The following is a 23,489-nucleotide window of genomic DNA, read 5'->3' as shown; positions in this document are numbered from 1 at the left end:
TGAGGTGCATGGGCTTCTCATTGCAGTGGCTTCTCTTGTTGCAGAGCACAGGCTCCAGGCGCACGGGCTTCAGTAATTGTGGCGCATGGGCTCAGTAGTTGTGGCTCGCGGGCTCTAGAGCGCAGGTTCAGTAGTTGTGGCACACGGGCTTAGTTGCTCTGCGGCATGTGAGATCGTCCCGGACCAGGGCTCGAACCCACTGGCAGGCAGATTCTTAACCACTGCGCCACCAGGGAAGTCCGGAGCATTTGGATTTTATGCCAAATTCAGTGGGAAGGTATCAACTGTATTCAAGCATGATCTACGTGATGTGGGTTTCTTGAAGGCAAGTTCCGTGTCCTTGACATTCTGCTGCCCCACAGAACTGACATCAGATAACAATAGTAACAGTTGCTTTGAGCCAACATTTACACATCATGGACCAGGCACTGTTCTCAGACTTCTTCTTTTTTGTTTGTTTTAATGAATGAATCTTTTTTAAAAAAATAAATTTATTTATTTTGGCTGCATTGGGTCTTCGCTGCTGCACGTGGGCTTCTACCCTTTGTTGCTGTGTGCAGGCTTCCCATTGCGGTGGCTTCTCTTGCGGAGCACGGGCTCTAAGCGCACGGGCTTCAGTAGTTGTGGCGCACGGGCTTAGTTGCTCCGCAGCATGTAGGATCTTCCCCAACCAGGGCTCGAATCCGTGTCCCCTGCACTGGCAGGCTGATTCCTAACCACTGCGCCACCAGGGAATTCCAGTTCTCAGGATTCTCTTAATCCTCAGTTCCATTATTAACCCATTTGACAGACAAGGAACCAGAGGCTCCCAGAGGTCACATAGCTTGCCAAGGTTGGAGTTGGCTAGTGTTGAGCCAGGATTAGAATGCAGCCAATCTGGATGCAGTGGGGTCCAAAGAGAGGAGAACTGGAAGAATCCATGAGCACCCGAGAAGTCCTGAGTAGAACCGGTCACGGGGTGGGATGAGGAGGAGATCAGCCGATTGGCCCTGCTGGGAAAGGACAAGAGTGGGAGAGAAGACTGGGACCCAGAAAGCCTGATGGAGGGGTTCCTGCCTTTCTACCCCCTGAGTAGTGGCAAACGCAAGCCCCGAAGCTGAGGGCCCCCCTGCCTGAGGCTGCCGCCCACCCAGGGTCTTAGCCTACCACCCAGCCTGGGTTTTCTCCAACCTAACCTGGAGCCCAGAACTCTCCCTGACCAAGTTAGAATCACCTGAAACCTCAGTTTGCGAAGGAGAGGGCAGAGATGAGGCATAAGGACAGGAAGAAGGCTCCTCCTGCTCTCAACAAAGAAGCACTTTGAACTTTCATGAAGGTACAAGCTGGGGGTGCAGGGGGAGTTGTGGGGAGCCAAGGTGAAGAGGAAAGGCCATTGTGCTAAACACTTTACATATATTTACTCCTCACCAAAGCAACTGTTCCAGATGAGGAGCTGAACTTCAGAGATGTTCCAGAACTTGACCAAGGTCACAGAGCTGACAAACCAGGATTCACTCCCGAGTCTGACCGGCTCCATTTCCTGCCTGGGCACTCCAGAAGCACAGACTTGTGTTCCTGCAGGTGTGCACTCTAACCCCCTCACCTAGCTCCAGGCACTAGCTAGGCGCTCAGCTACAGTGAGGGCAGTGAGCCTCACTGCCCTCTTCCCAAACCACCATTTTGCCAGGTCCCAGCACTTCCTTCCTGCTTAGTCTTTTCCGGCTTCCATCTGTTTCCCCTGTGCCAATCAGGGCACTCATCTTTGGAACAGGGTTTCCTGCCCACCTCCATCTTGAGCCCCAATTTGCCTTGGCAGTCCCCTGGGCAGAGATCATATACCAAGTCACTCCCCAGAAGCTGAATATCTGTGTTCCAGGCAGCCAGGCCCCCCAGGGCTGGGGTCTGGGAGAAGTTGGACCAGGCTGGAACTGGAATGGGGGAGCTCTCCCTTGAGATGCATCTGGAAATGTTAGAGTTCCTCTCCCATCCTAAAGGAGTCTGAGTTTGTTCACAGGTGCCCAAGCAACAGGGAGAGGAAGGAGCTGGGTCAGGTGCTTCCCCCTCCCCTGCTGGCAAATGCCTGGAAGAGCGGGCCTGTGGAATGCGAAGGTGGAGGGGGATGGGAGGGGAGGGGGGACCCTCTCTGTATCCCCGGCCTCAGGTTCACAAAGGGCCTTAAATTAGACTTCTGATGTTATCTCCAAATGACGCTATACATACATAGAGCCATTGTCTATGTGTTTGAAGTGTTAATGTGTTAAATGTAAATATTGAAAACATGCTACAGTTTTTCAATCCAGTTTGGCATCTAACTTTTTAAATTCCAGGAACCTCAATAACGGAAGAAGGAAGGCTTCGCTGGAGCCTCTGAGAGGCCTCGATGTGTTCTTTCCCAAAGGAAGAACGCGGGGTGGGCGGGGAGGGGGCGGGCAACTGGAGGGAGGCAGCGCACGCGAAGGAGCAGTAACAGGGCAGGAGAGGTGCGGGGGACACGAGACGCGTCCTTCCAGCCGAAGCTTGGGGGCAATCCCAGCTCCTCTGAAAGAGTCCTGCCCTTTTGTGCCCGAAGTCCCCACTTTTGCTCCTCAGGAGCGAGCCAGAGTGAGGGCAGGGGACAGGTCTAGACTGGCAGAGAAGCGTTAAGAGGCGGCACAACCGGCCCGCCCGCGGCTCCGGGACCAGATGCTCAGGCATCACGTTTTCTCGCCAGGGCTAGAATCCGTGTCCAGCCCCAGACCCCTGCGGAGGCCCTGCCAAGGGAGTAGACAGGCTCCGCGGAGGACCCCAGAAAGGCGGAAGAAGCGTGCTCCCTCCCAAGGGAAAGACAGATGTGAGGCTAATGAAAGGGATGCAGAGAGGCGCGGGGCCGGCGGGGGAGATCGGGGGCGTGACGGGGAGAGGAAAGCTCCCGGGAGGGAGCGAACCAGACCACCTGGAGGTTCGCCGCGACGCCGGGCTGCAGCCGACGGGGAAGAGGAGCCGGGAGGGGGCGTGCAATTTGGCCCGAGGGTCCTGAGCTGAAACTCAACACCCGCCTTTGGAGGGATCGTCCTTCTTTCTCCTCCGCCCCTTCCCTTCCCCTCCCTTTTCCCCTCCCTCCTTTCTCTTAATCCCCGGGACTGAGCCCCGCGCCGGAGCGGAGAGGGCCCGAGGGGAGGAGAAAGGAGCTGCACAGAAAGGGCGCCGGGAGCCCGGGAAAGGGAGGGGAGGGGAGCCGCGAGCGGGGGGTGAGCCTGAAGGCCGCGCGCGACCCCCGGAGCCTTCCCATCGCTCTCAGTGTCCCCCCCACCCCCAGCCCCACCTCCAGGCGAGTCCGCAGGACCCTGGCCTCTGCTCCTCCTTCGCCTTCTCTTTGCTCCTTCTTTTGCTTTGTGGCCTTTCTCTCGGTTGCCAGAGACACCCGGGCTGCCCCGAGCCCTGGGGCGCGCGGAGAGGGCCCGCCAAGGGTGCGTGTAAGCGGGGCGGCGGGGCCAGCGCCGAGGGCCGGGGGCCGAGGGTGGGAGCGGGAGCGCCGGCGTCGAGGGCTGGAGGGGGGCGTGTGGGGAACGCCGTCCCGCCCCTTCGAGCCGGGCCCGCGTGCGGGTAGCGAGGCGTCGTCGCGGCGCCCCCAGACCCCCAGGCGCGCTGCGAGCTAGTGTGCGTGTTTGGGAACCCGCTTCCTCGCCGGGGCTGCGAGAGTCTGGGCAGAAGGCAACCACTCGGGCCGCCCAGCCCAGCCGCCGCGCTCTCCGAGACATTCGGCGCCAGCCTGGCCTCGGTTCGCCAAGTCGGGCGAGTTTGAAGAGGGACGAACGTCTCAGTTTTCACTGCCCCCCCACCCCTCCCTCGCAGCGGGGCTGCCGCAGAGCCCCCGACGCCCCTCAGCCTCGGGAGCACCGCTCTCCGGCGCGGCAGCCGGGTGGGGAGGCTTGGCCCCTAAACTCGCTCATCCAGCCCGACCGCCCCGGCGGCTTCTCCCTGCCCTCGGGGCCGTCCTGAGCGGCCCGGAGAGGCGTCGAGCGCAGCCCCAGCTCCCGCCTCCTCGCCCGCCCTGGCACTGGAAGGGAGCTTTGGGCCCGTGCGGATCCGGGGTGCCCCCTCGGCCTAGGGCAGGCAGCTCCGGGGGCCTGGTCCACCCGGCAGCCCCCGGGAGGCCGCGGGGACGGGGCAGAGCGCGCGCCCTTGGATGAGGTCCCGCAGCGACGCCCCGGCCCGCCCCGCTCCTCCTCCTGCCCGGCCAAGCTGCCTCCCATTTGGGGAGTTTCGTGGGTTTTCTTTCTCCTCCTCCAACCTCTGCGGAGGCCACGACTCAGGCGCCGCAGCAGGGGGCCGCCTCCATGGTGCGGGGCAGCCGCTGCTGAAGTCAGCGAAACCGAGCCTGGCCTGGAGCTGGCCGCGCGGAAGGCCAAGGCCATGGCCATAGCCACGTCGGTGAGTCCACCAGAGAGAGGAGGCTGCCGGGCAGAGACGTCCACAGCCTGTCCTGCACTGCTGTCACTTTTATTTCTGCCTTCTCTTTGTCTCGCTCCTTGGTCCCTTGCTTCTTTGGGAGACTGTGTCCCCCTTCTGGCACTTCTGTTTCCCTTTCCCCCTCTCACTCCTCATCCCTAGCTCCTACTGGATCTGGCCTCCCCCTTCTCTCCTCCCGCTCCCCATTCTCCCCTTTTTCTTTCCAGAGGCTGCTCCTGGAAGGAGGGGAGGGGGCAAGCCTGAGTCCTATCTGCTCCTTTATGGGCGGGAACAGATGGCCACTGGAGGTTGGCAGGGGCTTGTGATTGGGAGGCTAGTAAAAGGTTGGGAGGGGGCTGAAAGAACGGAGGTGGCTTCAGGGAAATAGGAGAGGGCAAAGGGCCCGAGGGGGCCCTTCTCTAGAGGAGGGATGGCAGAAAGGTGGGAAATAAAGTAAAAGAGGGAGATCGGGCAGGGAGCAAGAGTAAATAGAGGGAGGAGGGGAGGTGATGTCAGCCAGCCTCTGGCCACTTTCCTAGGACTGGGGACAAAGGGAGGAGACAGCTGGCATGATGGGCCAGTGGGAGGAGGCCTCCCAGTGAGCGTGTAGCCCACGGCCACCCCCCTTTAAGACAGCCACTCCCTCACAAGTCAGCTGGGCCCCTGAGGAGGGGGTAGAGCTGGGGTGGCCACACCCATCATCAATCAGTCTATCAGGGACTCTGGCCTGGGTTCCCGCAATTGCAAGGCCCAGAGGTTTGGTCCCATTGGACAGAATTCAAACCTGACACAGGGAGGAACTCTTCACAGCCCCGCCCCTGCTTTCTGTCCTCTACTGCTTGTAGTCTGAATCCAAGCAACTCTGTCCCCTTTCCACCCTCCCCTAGGCCTTAGGATTCCCAGGGAAAGCGAGGCTGCCACCTGCTTTCTGGCCCCCTCTGAATGGGCATCCTGCGAAGGAGGATTGTGAGGCTGGGAAGAGAAGCATGGCTTCTGACATCCTCCCACACCCCCCGAGGATGAGTTAGATTTTCATTCCTTCTCAGACCAAACTCCTCTTAGCTCCTCAATCTGTATGATGGTGAGCAGACCCTAGTTCGGAGCCAGAAGAGGGGGAGGTCCTGAACATAGTGGGGTACTGTGACATAAAGATGCCTTCTCAGGAGCCAACTGGTCAACTTTGTAGTCCCAGGAGGTAGATCTTTCTTTTGCCTGGGGGAGCGAGGGGTGTTGGTATTTATGCTTATGAAACTCACAGGATCCTAACAACAGCTAATATTTACTGAGTATTTCCTGGCCCTAAGCTGGCCCTGAGCTTTGTCTGGGTTTGTCCTGGTTCTCTGATGCATTGTCTCACCCAGTCCTCACAACAACCCTGTGAGGCTGGTACTGTTATTATCTGAAAGTGGATATTCAGCTGTGGATATGGAATTCTATAAAGGAGGAAACTGAAGCTTGGAGAGGTTAAACAAACTGCCCAAAGTCACCCAGCTCGAAAGGGGCAGAGCCAGGACTCAAACTCAGGTCGGTCTGCCTCAGAAACCGTGCTTTTTAACCCCCTGGCTAGATCCAAAACGCCAATTTCTAATTTACAGTTAGAAAGAAAAAGGCCAGGCTAACCAGGAATTTGTGTCATCTGGCTAGCGTATTGGCTTTTTGTGGGACAACATCCTTTAGAAGCCAAAATGTAATCAGAAGAGGGTTTGATCATTTGGAATCAGGCAAGAGAAGTCAGCTTATTGTTAAAATCACCCAGCCATAAAGGGCTGGACAACCTCTCCACCTGAGGGAAACACCGGCCACGAGGAACATGCACTCATGCTGGCTGAGCCAGACACCCTTCCCCCAGGGCCTGGTGGCCAAATGCAGCCTGCCAGAGATCTTGAGCTTGAGATGTTTCACTGAGTTAGTCAGCCCACGTGGATTACCTGTTCAGTAATGCCTAACTACCTGCTTTCTACCACTGCCTGGGATCCTGCCAGCAGGCTCGGGTCACTTAGGAAACATAGCTGAAGCGGAATATATTTTGACATTGTGAGTGGCTTAAGCTTGATTCTACCAAACAACTTGGTGGAACCAGAGCCCAGTGAAGAGAGACTAGCAAAGGGAACTTGGGCATCATGAAGACTTCTTATGAACTTGAGTCATGTTTGAGCCATGGGTCCTCTTTTTGTTTTATTTTTTAAGTCTTTTTGTTGTTGTTGTTATCTTTTTATTTTATTTTTAAATTTTTATTATTTAATTCTGTTTTGTTTTGTTTTTTGCGGTACGCGGTCCTCTCACTGTTGTGGCCTCTCCTGTTGCGGAACACAGGCTCTGGATGCGCAGACTCAGTGGCCATGGCTCACGGGCCTAGCCGCTCCGCGGCATGTGGGATCTTCCCGGACCGGGGCACGAATCCGTGTCCCCTGCATCGGCAGGCGGACTCTCAACCACTGTGCCACCAGGGAAGCCCTATTTAATTCTGTTTTATTTTTGGCCGTCTTGGGTCTTCGTTGCTGCGCACAGGCTTTCTCTAGTTGCGGCGAGCAGGGACTACTTTTGGTTGTGGTAAGCGGGCTTCTTATTACAGTGGCTTCTCTTGTTGCGGAGCGTGGGCTCTAGGCATGTGGGCTTCAGTAGTTGCAGCACGCAGTAGTTGTGGCCCACAGGCTTAGTTGCTCTGCGTCATGTGGGATCTTCGTGGACCAGGGCTCACACCCGTGTCCCCTGCATTGGCAGGTGGATTCTTAACTACTGCGCCACCAGGGAAGTCCCTTTTTTTTTTTTTCAATTGAAGCATAGTTGATTTACAATGTTGTGTTACTGCTGTATGGCAAAGTGATTCAGTTATACATATATATGTACATCCTTTTTTATATTCTTTTCCACTATGGTTTATCATAGGATATTGAATATAATTCTCTGTGCTATACTGTAGGACCCTGTTGTTTATCCCTTCTATATATAATAGCTCACATCTGCTAACCCCAACCTCCCACTCCATCCCTCCCCCAGTCCCCTCCCGCTTGGCAACCACCAGTATGTTCTCTATGTCCATGAATCTGTTTCTGTTTCATAGATAGGTTCATTTGTACCATACTTTAGATTCCACATATAAGTGATATCATATGGTGTTTGTCTTTCTCTTTCTGACTTACTTCACTTAGTATGATAATCTCTAGTTGCATCCATGTTGGTGTAAATGGCATTATTTCATTCTTTTTTATGGGTGAGTAATATTCCATTGTATATATGTACCACATCTTCTTTATCCATTCATCTGTCAACGGACATTTATGTTGTTTCCATGTCTTGGCTGTCGTGAATAGTGCTGCTGTGAACTTAGGGGTGTGTGTTTCTTTCTGAATTATAGTTTTGTCCGGATATATGTCATGGGCCCTCTTGACTTAACTACTGTTACTTATATAAGAAGAAAAAAGTGGATCCTTTTTTTTGGGGGGGTGCGCTTCACGGCTTGTGGGATCTCAGTTCTGTGACCAGGGATTGAACTTGGGCCATGGCACTGAAAGCCTGGAATCCTAACCACTAGGCCACCAGGGAACTCCCAAAAAGTAGATCCTTATGCTTATGGTTGTGAAGAGGCAGCAGAGGAGTGAGTGAGAGGCTCTGGAATCCCACAGCCCGGAGTTCAAATCATGCTGCACCAGCTGTATGTCGTTGGGCAAAGTACCAACCTCTGTTCCAATTTCCTTTCCAAATGGGGATAATGATGGCTCCTCCCTCATCAGGTTGTTGTGAGGATTAAATGAGATGAGATGATTGGTGCAAACACTCACTCAGTGTCTGGCTATATAATTTGCACTTGATGTCTGTGGCTTACCTGAGCCTGTAGCTCTCAAAGGAAAAAGCTTAGATGTCCCCACCAGACAGGACTGGAAACAGGCTGATAAATGTTTGCTCTTGGTTGGTCCACCAGCCCCCTTGCATACACACACACACACACACACACACACACACAGACAAACACACACGAGTGTATACACTTTTCTCCATGATAACCTCAGCCTCTGCTGGTAGAGCCTTACTTGCTCAGACTGAGAACAAAACAATTGCTTTGGTTTCTGTTTTCTTTCTTATTATGTCGAGGCTGTGTCTGGGCTGGGCTTCTGCCACTCCTTCTCAGACTACGGGGTCTCTGCAGCTGCTTAATCTAACCTGCTTATAGGGGATGCTGACTGGGAAACAGGGAAGGTAAAGGAGATCCTATGGGAGACCTTTTCAGGACTTCCTCATGTAATTCATTCAACATATGTTCATGGAGGACTGATTCCAGGTTAGGCCTATTGCAGAGGCTAGGAATATAGAAATCCCTTTTCTCACAGGGCTGACAGTACAAGGGAAGAAATTGATTTTTTAAAGTAAATAGACAAATAGTATTAAGTACTGTGAAGGAAACAATGGGCGGAGACAGACACAGAATGGGGTGGGGAGAAGAGTGAGAAGAAGACATTTAAGAAGAACTTAAGGATGAAAAAGGGCCAGTCAAATGAATAGTCAGGGGACAGGTAAAGGGACTGCAAAGGCCCTGAGGTGGGAAAGAGCTTGTCTAGATCAAGGAATAGAGAGGGAGAATGCAAGGGATGAAGCTGGAGACAGGCAGGGCTGAGTCAGGAGGTAAGATTTTTAGCTTGAGGGAAGTGGGGAGCTCTATGTTTTGAGCAGGGGGTGACATGACCTGACATGTGTGTGAAGACCCCTCTCCCTACTCCCACCTCATCCATCAGGCCCAGCTGGCCCGGGCACTGTACGACAACACCGCCGAGTCCCCCCAGGAACTGTCCTTCCGCCGAGGGGACGTTCTACGGGTGCTGCAGAGGGAAGGCGCTGGTGGGCTGGACGGCTGGTGCCTCTGCTCCCTGCACGGCCAGCAGGGCATTGTGCCTGCCAACAGAGTGAAGCTCCTTCCCAATGGCCCGGCACCCAAGCCTGGCCTCTCCCAGGTGCCGCCAGCCCAGCCTGGCTCACCACATCCGGCCCCAGAGCACGGCAATGAGGACCAGGAGGTGAGAGCTGGAGCCCCCCAAAACCCCAAGCCAGGACATTCCCGTCCGCCGGTGCCTGCACGTGGAGGAGGGAGAGCCCTGAGACGGCAGCTCTGCACCGGCTCTGCTGTACTAATCCTGGTGGCCAACCCTTTCTGGGCTCTTTCCCCACTGGTACAGGGAGGGGGTTGGAAGATGTCTAAGCTCCTCCCGGGCACACATTATCTGATCCCCTGGTCCCCACACCACCTGACCCACCCGCCTGTGTTGATCCCCCAGGTGTATGTGGTACCACCTCCAGCTCGGCCCTGTCCTACCTCGGGACCTCTGGCTGCACCCTGTCCGCCCTCCCCTGATCCCATCTACAAGGTCCCCAGAGGCAGTGGGACCCAACAGGCTGCCCCTGGAGATGCCCTGGAGGTGAGGGCTAGAGGTTTGTGTGTATGTTGGGCAGGGAACAGATGGCTCTCGGGGGTAGGGGTTAGCAGAATGGGGGCCCACTGCTGAGACTGAGAGTAACCAACTGCTTCCTCTCCAGGTCTATGACGTACCCCCCACTGCCCTCCGAGTTCCCTCCAACGGCCCCTATGACTCCCCGGCCTCCTTCTCCCGCCCTCTGGCCTGGGTTGTCCCCCAGTCCCCTGGAGAAGATGAAGCTCCCTATGACGTGCCTCTTGCCCCGAAGCCACAGTCAGACCTGGAGCCAGATCTGGACTGGGAGGGGGGCCGAGAGCCAGGGCCCCCCCTCTACGCTGCCCCCTCCAACCTGAAACGAGCATCCGCCCTGCTCAATCTGTACGAAGCACCGGAGGAACTGCTGGCAGACGGGGAAAGCGGGGGCACTGACGAGGGCATCTACGACGTCCCCCTGCTGGGGCCGGAGACACCCCCTTCTCCAGAGCCCCTGGCAGCCTCGGCTTCCAATGACCTGGACGCCCTGGCCCTGCTTCTGGCCAGAAGCCCCCCACCCGCACACAGGCCCCGCTTGCCCTCAGCTGAGAGCCTGTCCCGCCGCCCTCTGCCGGCCCTGCCTGTCCCGGAGGCCCCCAGCCCTTCCCCGGCTCCCTCTCCTGCTCCAGGCCGGAAGGGCAGCATCCAGGACCGGCCTCTGCCCCCACCCCCACCCCGCCTGCCGGGCTACGGGGGCCCCAAGGTCGAGGGGGATCCAGAGATCGGGGAGGTGGAGGACCATCAAGAAGGACACCACAATGAGTATGAGGGCATCCCGATGGCCGAGGAGTATGACTACGTCCACCTGAAGGTGAGCTCGCCTCCAGCCAGCCCCACCACAAATGGCTCCAGGAGAGCCAGCAAGGAGGCCTGAGGCCCCAGATGCAGACCCCGGCTTCCTCCCTTCCCTTCTTCCGCATCCATGGCCCTGTACCCTATGGCCTGGGCCCCAGTACTTGGCCACATCACTTGTATCGGTGCCACATTCCTCCCCCTAAACCCAGCCTAGGGTCCCTGAGACCTCTGACCTGCCACCAGAGCTCTCCCGGACCTAGAGTCAAGGGGTTGCAGATCTGATGGCAGGAGAGACCTTCGGGAGGACGTGGGAGTGGGGAGGCGCAGGAAGACCATGGAGGCTAGACCCCAGCCTGCTCCCCCACCACTGCACTGAGACCCTCTCCCCCCCTGCAGGGCATGGATAAAGCTCAGGGAGCCAGGCCCCGGGATAAGGCCTCCCCAGGGGATCCTGAACTGCTGGAGAGGGGGCCACCAGAGCAGCAGGTAACCCCATGGGGGTGGTGCTAGAGAAGGGGCGGGGAGGAGCAGGAACTTGGAAGAAGGGCTGTTCTCAACTCGAGCATCAAGGGAAATCGATTTAGGATGGGGGTAAGAGTTCAGTGAAACGGGACAGTTGGAGTAGAGAGGAGTTAGAATTCAGGAAGGAGCTGGAACTTAGAAAAGGATATCAGGGGGCTTCCCTGGTGGCACAGTGGTTGAGAGTCCACCTGCCGATGCAGGGGACATGGGTTCGTGCCCCGGTCCAGGAAGATCCCACATGCCGCAGAGCGGCTGGGCCCGTGAGCCATGGCCGCTGAGCCTGCGTGTCCGGAGCCTGTGCTCTGCCACAGGAGAGGCCACAACAGTGAGAGGCCCGCGTACCACAAAAAAAAAGAAAGAAAGAAAAGGATATCAGGGATTCGGAAAGAGAGGAAAGAATGTGTTGGAGAAGAGTCAGAAAAGCGAGCAGTCAGGGGAGCAGAAGAGTTGCTGGGCCGGGTGACTTCTGAGGCCCCTTCCAACTGTGAATTCCTGGGTTCCTAAGAGACCCGGCTCCTAATCCCAGCTCCACCACTAAGAAGCCGCCAGTTAATCTCTCTGGGCCTTGGGAAAGTGAGATGGTCTCCTCGACCTGATCTAGAATGGTCCTAATCACAATAGCTACCATTTGTCAGGTTTGTACCAAGTGCCACACCCTGTGCTCAGCACATCGCGTGCGTCACAGCCATAGTTAGCACTCACATAGTGCTTACAGTGTGCAATTCTCTGTTCTCAGCCCTTTCTGTACATCGTATCAGCTAATCTTCACTGCAGCCTTACGAGGCAGAGACGAGAGCTGCACTCTCCAGTCTGGTAGCCACCAGCCACATGCGGCTACCGATCCCTTCAAATGTGACCGGTCCAAACTGAAATGTACCATAAATGAAAAGTGCACAGCAGATTTTGCAGACTTAGTATGAAAAACAATCTCAATAATTTTCGTATTGATTACAGTGTTGAAATTACCACATTTTTAATATATGGAGTTAGAAACTATGTACCAATTTCTTTGGACTTTTCTTAATGTGGCTACTAGAAGATTTGAAATTACATGGGTGGTTCGCCTTACGTTTACACTGGACAGTGCGGTCCTAGGCTCCCCATTTTAGAGACAAGGAAACAATGAAGTTCAGAGACTTGTTTTTGAGGTTGTTTGTATCCAGATTTATCTGACATCAATTCTGGGTACCTTCCTGCCACTCGCTATGAGAATCTAAATTGTCTGATGGGCAGAGGTACGATCTAAAGGAATTGAGCTCAGGGAGAAAGGAAGGAATGAGGAACAAAGGGAGGGAAGGAGAAAGGAAGTGAGAACAAAAGCGGCAGTAGTGAGAGCAATCCCACTGACCACTCTTCTCGCCCACAGGAGGCCCCGTCCCCAGGGGAGCCACTGGTTCTTCCCGCCGGAGATCTACAGCTCCTGCACTTCTACGCCGGGCAGTGCCAGGGCCACTACTCAACACTGCAGGCAGCCGTGGCGGCCCTGATGTCCAGCACCCGGGCCAACCAGCCCCCGCGCCTCTTCGTGCCCCACGGCAAGCAGGTGCTGGTGGCTGCTCACCGCCTGGTGTTTGTTGGGGACACCCTGGGCCGCCTGGCAGCCTCCACCCCTCTGCGAGCACAGGTCGGAGCTGCAGGCACAGCGCTGGGCCAGGCATTGCGGGCCACGGTGCTGGCCGTCAAGGGGGCCGCCCTGGGCTACCCATCTGGCCCTGCGGCCCAAGAGATGGTGCAGTGTGTGGCGGAGCTGGCAGGGCGGGCCCTGCAATTTACCACCCTGCTCACCAGCCTGGCCCGCTGAGCCCCTTGGCCCTGCTCTGCCCTCGCCTGCCTGCCAGAGCCCCCTCAAGGCCTTGGGCAGCTGGAGGGCTCTGTTTTAGGGACTAGGAGAGGTTGAGGCATCTCTCCCCCTTCCCCCCTCTTCCAGTCATCTCAGCCTCTCACGGAGGCGCCTCCTTCCCTACCCTGCAGCTCTTTGTACGAGCCATTTTGTATAAATTATTTATATTTAATATTATTCCCTGCTTTGTCAGGGGCAGGCGCCAGGCCCTCCAGAGCAAGGAGGAACTGGACCTTTCTCCTCCCTCAGCCTGACGCAGAGGTTCTTGGGCACCGCGTGGCTGCCTGCCTCTGGGATTTCGGCCCCACAGAGGTTCAGGTAGCTGAAACCTGAATCATTTTCAGATTCTGGGGGAAGGGGCCACCCGGAGCCCCTTTCCTGTCCTGTGTCTTGGCTCTAGAACATCAGTGCCTCACTGTTAGCTGAGAGTGAGGGCAGGACGTTGACCACCCAGAATGGGAAGGCCTGGGAGAGGCCAGAGGGCTCCTCCCCACAGGAGACAGGAGAGCTGGGCCTTGGGCGCTGGTGCATCTCAATAAACCAGGCTGTCTGGTTCCCTGACTCTGCTTCTTGGGAGCCTGGGGAGTGGGCCTGGCACCCTTGGCCAAAACGATGAGACGCACGGCTGTGGGCAGGCTGCCTTTAGGGTTTTGGGGAAAATTTTGCTGTTTCTTCAACAACTATTCATCTGGCAGGTTCTCTGCTCCCATGTGATGTGCCAGGCGCTGTTCTGAAGGTACATCATGGGGGTTGGCTGGATATAAACGAGTCAGCTAAAAGAAGTAAGTAAAGAAAGAAACCTGCCACAAAGTTGACAGTTGCTGGTAATGGAAATAAACAGGGTGATATGCCAGACCAACTAGGTGAGGAGAGAGGCCATTGGAGACTTCAGACAGAATTGTTGGGGAGGTGAGGTGGTATCTGTGCTGAGACTCGGAGGATGAGAGAACCAAGAAGAGTCTGCGACGCGGCATAGCAGGAAGGCAGGCCCTGATTTGTGACCAAGGCGTCTCCTCCAAGACCAATGTCAAGTGATGTCATTAGAGAGGTGCACATGTGGAGAGGGTGGCCACAAGAGAGCCTTCATGGTGCCATGCTGGAGAGGTCACCCCAGCTGTCCTCAACTCTGGCCAACTGGAGAGCGCTGCTGGCCTGGGCGCCCTCTCCCTTCAGTTAACCCAAGAAGGTCTAGCCCCTTAAACTCCCCTCTCCAGGCTTCCTGACTGTCCTTCTGGACACACCATCTTTTAGAGGAGCTGAGGGGCCAGTGAATTTAATGCGTTGGAAGTCCATAGTCCACGGGGCTTTGGTGAAATTAATGGGCCATGGCTTAGATAGGGGATCACTCCAGCCATTTACCACAAGGGAAGTAGTCCAAGCCACAGATCCATTGCTTCAGTTCTGCTTTCCCAAGATGCTACTCTGCCACAGTGACTGGGTTGGAGGCACCCCAAAATTCAATCACACTCTTAGTCCCTTGGCCCCTTTCCCCATGCATTTGCCTCCTCCATTTTGGGTTCTTTGTTCTCATTTCACTCTCAAAAGGAAAGTCATTTTCAGATTCTGAGGCCACCAAAATTTACCCCAGGTGTTGAAGACTTGTAACAGGGGCCATCCTCCATCACCTTCCAGAAAGAATTTCAAGAGATCGGCCTGGAATTAGAGTCAGAGGTCTCTGTGCAAGTTTCCATGTACCTATATGTCTGCAGGTAAATCCTATCAGTCCCTCCAAGTCCTGGTTTCATCTTTAATATGAAGATGAACATAATGGTCTCGCAGGCTTATTGTGAGGCCCTAACAAGACAATGCATGTAAACAGCCCAGCACCACAGAAAGTTAAAGGGATGATAATTCCAGGACAGACACAAGGACACAAACAAACCCCCAAGGAATGTTGGCTGTGACAGCACCAAAAGTAAATCCCGAAGAGATGCTCAAATGAGTTGGGGGAGGGAAAGTGGTGTGAGGCTGCTTATTGCATTAGAATAGTTTCCCATATTTAGAAAATTTCTGAACAGAGGAGGCAAATTATGAGTGTGGTTCAGTGGAGACAAGAGGGAATGGATTTCCCAGCTGAGACTGATAGGACATGCCTTTTCAGCCCTTACCTGGAATTAGAGAATAAAGTACCTATTAGATATCAAGTCTCTTAGAGAAGTGTATCTCAAACTTTAATGTACATACACCTAGGGATCTGGTTAAATGCAGATTATGACTCAAAGGGCTGCGATTCTGCATTTCTAACAAGCTCCCAGGTTACACAGCTGCTGGTAGTCTGTAAATCACACTCTGAGTAGGGGGAGGAGAAACCTTCTAGGTGTAAAGACCAGCTTAATGCAAGGGACCCGTGGCACTGGAAAACCTGAAAGAACGTCAGTGTGACTGGAGCGCAGAGAGTTTGGGGAGAGATGTGAGGTGGAGCTGCAGAGAGCACAGGGTCACGTTTGAGATATCTAGAAAATTAGTATTTACCTTGACAGTGAGAAGACATTGAAGGCTGTTAAGTAGGAAAGGGACATGAACAGATACACTTTTTTTTTTTGGCTACGTGGGGTCTTTGTTGCTGCGCGCAGGCTTTCTCTAGTTGCAGCGAGCGGGGGGTACTCTTCTTTGTGGTGTGCAGGCTTCTCCTTGCAGTGGCTTCTCTTGTTGCGGAGCATGGGCTCTAGGCGCACAGGCTTCAGTAGTTGTGGCACGGGGGCTCAGTAGTTGTGGCTCACGGGCTCTAGAGCACAGGCTCAGTAGTTGTGTCACACGGGCTTAGTTGCTCCGGCATGTGGGATCTTCCTGGACCAGGGATTGAACCCATGTCCCCTGCATTGGGAGGCAAGGCAAATTCTTAACCACTGTGCCACCAGGGAAGTCCCAGATCTGCATTTTGAAAAGATCACTCTGTCTGCACTATGAACAACAGATGGGGAAAAGGGATGGAAACAAAGCAGATGCAGAACACTGGTTAAGAATTGAGGCTAAAGCAGTCTGTACAACAGGTAGCTTGACTAGTGGTGGTCGAGTTGGAGAGAAGCAGAATATCTGAGAACTATATAGGAAGTAAAACGGACAGGATTTTGTAAAGGATCTGACATGGGGGTAAGGAAGAGGGCACTCCAAGGGCTGTCAGCTGAGCATCTGGCCACAATTGGATGATGAGGAAAGATTCAGTGAGGAAAGAAGCACTAGAAGACAACCAGGGTGGTGGGGGGTTGGGGGGAAACATGAGTTTGGTCTTGGATGTATTGAGTTTGAGATCCCTGTGAGTCATCCAAGGTAAGAGGTCAAATAAGAGGTGGCTTCATGGGTCTGGGGCTCAGAAGAGAGGTGGGAACTGGAAATGTAGATCTGGGGATCAGGTTTGTATTGGCTCGTATTGTTTTTACTGGGGGTGATCAAAGCCGTGGGCACAGGTGAGATCCCGAGGTGGAAAGAACAGTGTGAGATGAGGGGAGGACCTAGAACCAAGCCTCTGAAGATCGCAGACACTGAATGACGGCAAGGAGGAGGAGGAGAAGCCTGCAGTAGAGAAAAGAGGAGCAAGAGAAAGAAAACCAGGGGAGTGTGGGACTTAGCAGCCAAGGAAAAAAGTGGTTAGAGGAAGGGGTGGCCAACAGTGCCAAATGCTGTTGAGAAATGATGGAGACTCAGCCAGGGAGGGGGTGGTGAAACCAGACAATGGTCTTGTAGAGGACTAAGGCCAAGGCTGAGTACAGTGCCCAGCCCAGTCCACCATATGCATGCCCCGTGTCATCACTTCCAGTATACCCGTCTGTCTCAGTAAGCTTCTCCAAGGTCGGTCTTGTCCATCCTGTTATCCCCAAAGCCCAGCACAAGGCCAGAACATAGCAGACACTTAATAAATTTTACTGATGAATGAGTGGATGGATGGATGGATGGGTGGGTAGGTGGATGGATGGGTAGATGAGAAAGAAGAACTGGAAGCAAAGGAGGAATTGCTGGCATCTGCCTGGGATCTACTATCCTTCAGGGTCTTTTTTTTTTTTTTTTCCTCTTTATACCGCAATGGTCCGCAGACCCAGGGAACGGAGACAGAGCCCCATCCTCTCCCTCCGCTGGGCCCTGGCCCCCCTTCCTCTCTCTGACGAAGAGTCTGGACCGAAGGTTCTGCTGACGTGGGAAGGGGAGGAGAGTCTGGAGGAAGGGGAGGGGAAAGCAGCGCAGAGATCGCAGAGACGAAGGAGGCGCCCGCGGCTGCAGAGCAGGGTCTCTCCGGCTTCTGTGTCCGGGCACCGGGCGCGCCACTGGGCCAGAGGGCAGTGCATCCTTTCGGTGCGGGCCGCCAGGGCCCCTGCGGTCGGCAAGCTGGCTCCCCGGGTGGCCACCGGGACCCCCGAGCCCAATGGCGGGGGCGGCAGCAAAATCGACAGCACTGTAGAGATCACCCCCAGCCCCAATGGAGTAAGTGCCCGCGCCCTGGGGGCTACGCCATCATCTCCCAGCACCCCCGCCAAGAGCCCGGCCTTTTCCTCCTGCGCCCCCTCCTCCGCCGCCCGCCTTCCTCCCGCTGGTCCCGGCCTCTTCCCTTACTCTGCGGTTTTCTCCGCTTCACCCTTCTCCTGCCACCACCTCACACACCCCTTACCTCACCCCCCTCCCACAGCAGGTCGGGACCCTCGGAGATGCGGTGCCCACGGAGCAGCTGCAGGGTGAGCGGGAGCGCGAACGCGAGCGGGATGGGGAGGGCGACGCGGGTGGCGACGGGATGGGCAGCAGCCTGTCGCTGGCCGTGCCCCCCGGCCCCCTCAGCTTCGAGGCGCTGCTCGCCCAGGTGGGGGCGCTGGGCGGCGGCCAGCAGCTGCAGCTCGGCCTCTGCTGCCTGCCCGTGCTCTTTGTGGCGCTGGGCATGGCCTCGGACCCCATCTTCACGCTGGCGCCCCCGCTGCATTGCCACTACGGGGCCTTCGCCCCCAACGCCTCTGGCTGGGAGCAGCCCCCCAACGCCAGCGGCGTCAGCGTCGCCAGCGCCGCCCTAGCAGCCAGCGCCGCCAGCCGCATCGCCACCAGTACGGACCCCTCGTGCAGCGGCTTCGCCCCGCCGGACTTCAACCACTGCCTCAAGGACTGGGACTATAACGGCCTCCCCGTGCTCACCACCAACGCCATCGGCCAGGTGAGGCAGCCTGGTGGGCCGCGGGTTTGGGGGCGGGCCGAGAGCGACCAGCGAGGGGCCTCACACCCACTCCATCCCTCTCACGTCTCTAGTGGGATCTGGTGTGTGACCTGGGCTGGCAGGTGATCCTGGAGCAGATCCTCTTCATCTTGGGCTTTGCCTCTGGCTACCTGTTCCTGGGCTACCCGGCAGACAGGTGAGGGCTGGGCAAGTAGAGAGGAGGGGGTGCTAGGGAGGCTGGCCCAGGCAGCTTGCCTTGGCAAGAGGCTGAAGGGGACTCGGTGGACTCTGCAGTGTTCTCTGGATTTCTTCTGTTCAATGATATGCAGCCCCACCCCTGTCTCAGCTTCACTCCCCATCAAGAGATACTCCTTCCATACCTCTTCCACACAGGGAATAACTCTTCCTTCCTTGCCAATCCCTAGATCTATGGATCAATGGCCTCATCTCAAAAGACAATAGCCCCATCCCTACTGACCAAAACCCCTATATCCACAGATCGAAAGTCCTAACTTCTCCTCTATCATCCCTATCACCACCAAGCACCTGCCTCACCATCATCATGGATTGATAGACTCATCCTTGCTAACAGCCCTATCCACCTGGACTGTTAACTCCATCTCAAGGGCCTCATTCCTAAAGCTCATTATGTTAATTTCTAAATATCAACAGCTCCATTCACACTGACCAATAGCTCAACTCTATAAACAAATGACTACCCTCATGGGGGTCAATAGTTCAACCCCCATGGATCAGTGACCACAATAGCACCCCTCCCCCAAGACTAACAGCCCCATCCTCATGGATCTTCAGTGCTCTCAGGTCCTCTCAGATCAAAAGCCCCATTTCCAGGAATCAGTGGCCTCATCTCAAAGATCAACAACCCATCCCCACCAACCAATAGCTCTTCCCAGGGGTCAAAACTCCCATCTCCTCTGATCCTCGACACCATCTCCACTGACCATCCCTGTGGATTATTAAACTCATCTCCACTGGTCTACAGTCTCATCCAAATGGATTTATAGTTCAACTCCCATGGATCAAAGGCAACCCAACATTGAATAATCCAGTTCCCTAAAATCAATGCCTATCCTCACTGCCCAATAGTCACACACCCCTGTGGGCAAATGATCCTAAACCCATAGGTCAATAGCCCCTCCTTATGCATCAGTGGCCTCATACCCACAGACCAGTAGCATCATTCCTGTGGAATAATAACCTCATCCTCAAAGACCAATAATTCAGGCTCCTAAATTCAGTAACCTTAGCCAATAAGCTTAGCCCCATGGAAAAATGGCTCCCCCCATTGGGTCAGTAGCTTCACCCTCAGGCTATCGGTGCCCCCTTCCCAATGACCATTGACCCCAGTCTACATCCCCATAGATCAGTGGTCTTATCCCCCAAAGTCAATAGCCCAACTCAGTAGCCCTGTCCTCACTGACTTATAGTCAGTGACCATCATCATTGACCAATTGTCTCATCTCCTCTGGTCTGTGACCCCATCCTTACTGATTATTCCTATGGATTAATAGATTCATCCCTACTGGCCAACTGTCGCATCCACATGGACTGAGATCCCTATCCCATGAATCAATAGCTCCATCCTCAAAGATCAACGGTCAAATCTTCAAAGATTAGTGATCATCCCTGCTGATCAATGGTACTATCCCATAGATTAAGAGCTCCATTCCCATGGATCAATGGCTCCATCTTCTGGTCAGTGGCCCCATCCCCACTGACCACCCCTATGGATTAGTAGACCCATGCCCCAACCCCATGGAAAAATGGCCTCATCCCCCAAAATCAATTACTCAGTCCCCTAAGATCAAGAGCTCCACTTTCACTGACCAATATTATCCCCATGGACAAGTGGCCAATGGCCTACCTCCATAGATCAATAGCTCCAACCCCATATATCAATGACCCCATCTCCTCTGACCAGTCTGAGCAAGACAAGCTCCATCCCCACTGACCAATAGCTCTCTGCCCAAGGACCAATGGTTCCAAGTCCCCTAAGCAATATCCCATCCATTCTGATCGTTGGTCTCACTTCCATGAAGAAATGCCCTCATCTCTGACCAATAGCCCCATCCCAAGAGTCAATGGTCCTACCCCCACAGAACCATAGCCTCGCCCCAGTGCCCAGTAGCCAACCATGGTCCCCATCCTCTCCCATCTTCTCTAGCCTCACTCCAGGGCCTCATCCTCATACCTCCAGCTTTGAAGTGGGCAGCTGGGCCCCACCCAGCAACTCCTCCCCCAGGGAGTCTGGGTGATCAGAGGCTCTCCCTACTTTCCAGGTTTGGCCGTCGTGGGATTGTGTTGCTGACCTTGGGACTGGTGGGCCCCTGTGGAGTGGGAGGGGCTGCTGCAGGCTCCTCCACAGGTGTCATGGCACTCCGATTCCTCCTGGGCTTTCTGCTTGCCGGCGTTGACCTTGGTGTCTACCTGATGCGTGAGTGGCATCCCCCCAGAGCTTCCCTAGGGACTCATGGCTGCCTGTCTATATCCCCAGGCCATTCCTACTGCTCCCTAAGATCCCCTCAGTCCCTTCTTCAGCCCCAGATTTCAGCTGTCCGGAATCTCTCTGCCCAGGCCTTTGAAGGATCCAGGGGTCTTCCTTCTCTCCACACCCCTCTCTTCCCATGATCTTTAAGGCTTTCCTTGCTCTGGACTTACTGCTGTCAGGGAATGAGCCTTATTTTAAAAATGAAATCCTGAGTAGCTGTATGACCTTGAACAAGGGTTAATGTGAAAGTCAAATAAGAGGTCTGGTGTGAAAGGGCCCATAATTTGGGAATGCTGAAAACCCACCAGGGACTCTGACCCTCGAGCCCTCCCAGGTTTGAGTGGGAGAGGAGAGAGAACTGAACAACTCTCCACTCTTTGCCTTAGCGGTTGGCCTGTGGGAGGCGATGGCTGCAGCCTCCACTCAGGGGCTGACCTTGCTCTCTGTCCTCCTCCCTCCCTCTCCCCTCTTCTCTCCCTCGCCTCCTTCCTCCCTGGCCTCTCTTCCCTGTCCCTGCTGTATCTCCAGGCCTGGAGCTGTGCGACCCAACCCAGAGGCTTCGGGTGGCCCTGGCAGGGGAGTTGGTGGGGGTAGGGGGGCACTTCCTGTTCCTGGGCCTGGCCCTTGTCTCTAAGGACTGGCGATTTCTGCAGCGAATGATCACCGCTCCCTGCATCCTCTTCCTGTTTTATGGGTCAGTATCACCCTCCACCTGTTGTCTGGCCGTTCCCATCTCTACCTCCAGCCTAGCTCTAGCCTGGAGACCCCTCCTCTTCTCCATTGCCCCTTGTCCAGGCCTGCTCCAGCCCCAGCCCCTCAGAGGTGGGAGTTTTCCATCCCTGGGTCAGGATTCAGGAGGCCTCACAGTGTACCCCCCACCCCACCCCCAGCTGGCCTGGTCTGTTTCTGGAGTCTGCACGGTGGCTGATAGTGAAGCGACAGATTGAGGAGGCCCAGTCTGTGCTGAGGATACTGGCTGAGCGGAACCGGCCCCACGGGCAGATGCTGGGAGAGGAGGCCCAGGAGGCCCTGCAGGGTAAGAGACAGGGGTCCCTACAGGTGATACCTGAGTGTGCACACATGATGGTGCCCTCTGTTGTAGCTGTACCACCTTCTCCCAGGGTCCCTGCCACCCATGTGGGAGGACCCTGGGTTCTCAGCTGTTCCTTCTAACAGACAGCTCCTCTCTGTCTCCCAAGACCTGGAGAACACCTGCCCTCTCCCTGCAACATCCTCCTTTTCCTTCGCTTCCCTCCTCAACTACCGCAACATCTGGAAAAATCTACTTATCCTGGGATTCACCAAGTGAGCCTGGGTGTCTGAGCCAAGGGCCAGGCCAGTAGTTGGGATGGGGGCTGGCCGGGTGGGGAAAGCCTGAGGACCCCTACAGAGGCCAGCCAGGGCTGTGAAAGGCTGCAGATGGAGATTCAGACACCTTTCTTCGCCTCCCTACCCTGTCTCACAGCTTTATTGCCCACGCCATTCGTCACTGCTACCAGCCTGTGGGAGGAGGAGGGAGCCCATCGGACTTCTACCTGTGCTCCTTGCTGGCCAGCGGCACAGCTGCCCTGGCCTGCGTCTTCCTGGGGGTCACCGTGGACCGATTTGGCCGCCGGGGCATCCTGCTTCTCTCGATGACCCTCACTGGCATTGCGTCCCTGGTCCTGCTGGGCCTGTGGGATTGTGAGCATCCTCCCTTCCCCACGGTGTGGGCTCAGCAAAGGAACCCCAGCAGAGGTGCCTCAGACGGGCTCAGCCACTGCTTCTGGCACAGGCCTCCCAAAACCAGACCAGACCCTGCCCAGATCTTCCACAATTCTCCCCCTGGCCGCACAGTCCTGTCTGTTCTCTCAACCGATGAGTGAATGCCCAGACCCGCCCGGCTAGGGATCAGAGGGGATGATGGCAGGGACTAGGCCAAGCATGACCTCCCCACCTCTGTTCACACGCTCCATCTCTTGCTCCTCCAGATCTGAACGAGGCTGCCATCACCACCTTCTCCGTCCTTGGCCTCTTCTCCTCCCAAGCTGCTGGCATCCTCAGCACGCTCCTTGCTGCTGAAGTCATCCCTACCACTGTCCGGTGAGAGCAGGGGTGCTGCCAGGGGAGTCTCCAGCTGAGGACAGGGCCTGAGGGATGAAAAAGGGGAGGCTGCTGGAGAAGAGCTGGGGTGAGGCCCACAGCTACAGGCTCAGTGCCTTGTCTGTCTCTCCCAGGGGCCGAGGCCTGGGCCTGATCATGGCACTGGGGGCACTTGGCGGGCTGAGTGGCCCAGCCCAGCGCCTCCACATGGGCCACGGAGCTTTCCTGCAGCACGTGGTGCTGGCGGCCTGTGCTCTCCTCTGCATCCTCAGCATCATGCTTCTGCCGGAGACCAAACGCAAGCTCCTGCCCGAGGTGCTCCGGGATGGGGAGCTGTGCCGCCGGCCCTCCCTGCTGCGGCGGCCACCCCCTAACCGCTGTGACCACGTTCCACTGCTTGCCACCCCCAACCCTGCCCTCTGAGCGACCTTCGAGCACCCTGGCAGGAGGCTGGCCCATACAGAAAGGTGGCACAAGGCCCTGGCAAGGAGAGCGGGAGGACTGAATGAGGAAGGCAGGGCTGCCCTGAAGCCTCAGAGGCATCTCACGCCAGTCATCATGGAGAGCTCAGAGGGCTGCCCTCAACCCCATCTCCTCCTTGCTGCTTTGTGTTCACTTCCTTGGCAAGAGTCAGGGGACAGGGAGGGAGCTCCACACTGTATCCACCAGGTCTGGGCTCCATCCTATGCCCAAAGACATCCTCCCAGACCTCATTCTTTCTTGCTCTATCATTCTGTTTCAATAAAGACATTTTGAATAAATGAGCATACCATA

General features: G+C 55.7%; 1 protein-coding gene across 16 annotated transcripts; it reads left to right on the top strand.

Moving 5' to 3' along the window:
* Positions 1-2,971: 2,971 nt before the first annotated feature.
* Positions 2,972-23,489, top strand: SLC22A17 (solute carrier family 22 member 17). Of its 16 annotated transcripts, none has more exons than XM_033411652.2 (15): positions 3,000-4,389; positions 9,135-9,521; positions 9,672-9,812; positions 9,931-10,653; positions 11,034-11,123; positions 12,526-12,702; positions 17,618-18,124; positions 18,217-18,320; positions 20,425-20,579; positions 21,162-21,327; positions 21,524-21,669; positions 21,833-21,938; positions 22,099-22,370; positions 22,604-22,715; positions 22,850-23,489. In XM_033411652.2, exons 1-15 carry the CDS (start codon positions 4,372-4,374, stop codon positions 23,136-23,138), a joined length of 3,393 nt encoding a protein of 1,130 aa, XP_033267543.1. In that variant the 5' UTR covers positions 3,000-4,371; the 3' UTR covers positions 23,139-23,489. The 16 variants fall into 16 exon arrangements, 15 of the variants coding, with proteins under 15 accessions (XP_049562809.1, XP_049562808.1, XP_049562807.1 ...); XM_033411650.2 differs by having other exon boundaries at positions 17,615-18,124; XM_049706842.1 differs by having other exon boundaries at positions 3,005-4,389; positions 9,135-9,413; positions 17,615-18,124.

This window comes from Orcinus orca, chromosome 2, assembly GCF_937001465.1.
Source record: "Orcinus orca chromosome 2, mOrcOrc1.1, whole genome shotgun sequence".
Lineage (NCBI taxonomy): Eukaryota > Metazoa > Chordata > Mammalia > Artiodactyla > Delphinidae > Orcinus > Orcinus orca.
This window is presented reverse-complemented; position numbering and strand designations above follow the sequence as displayed.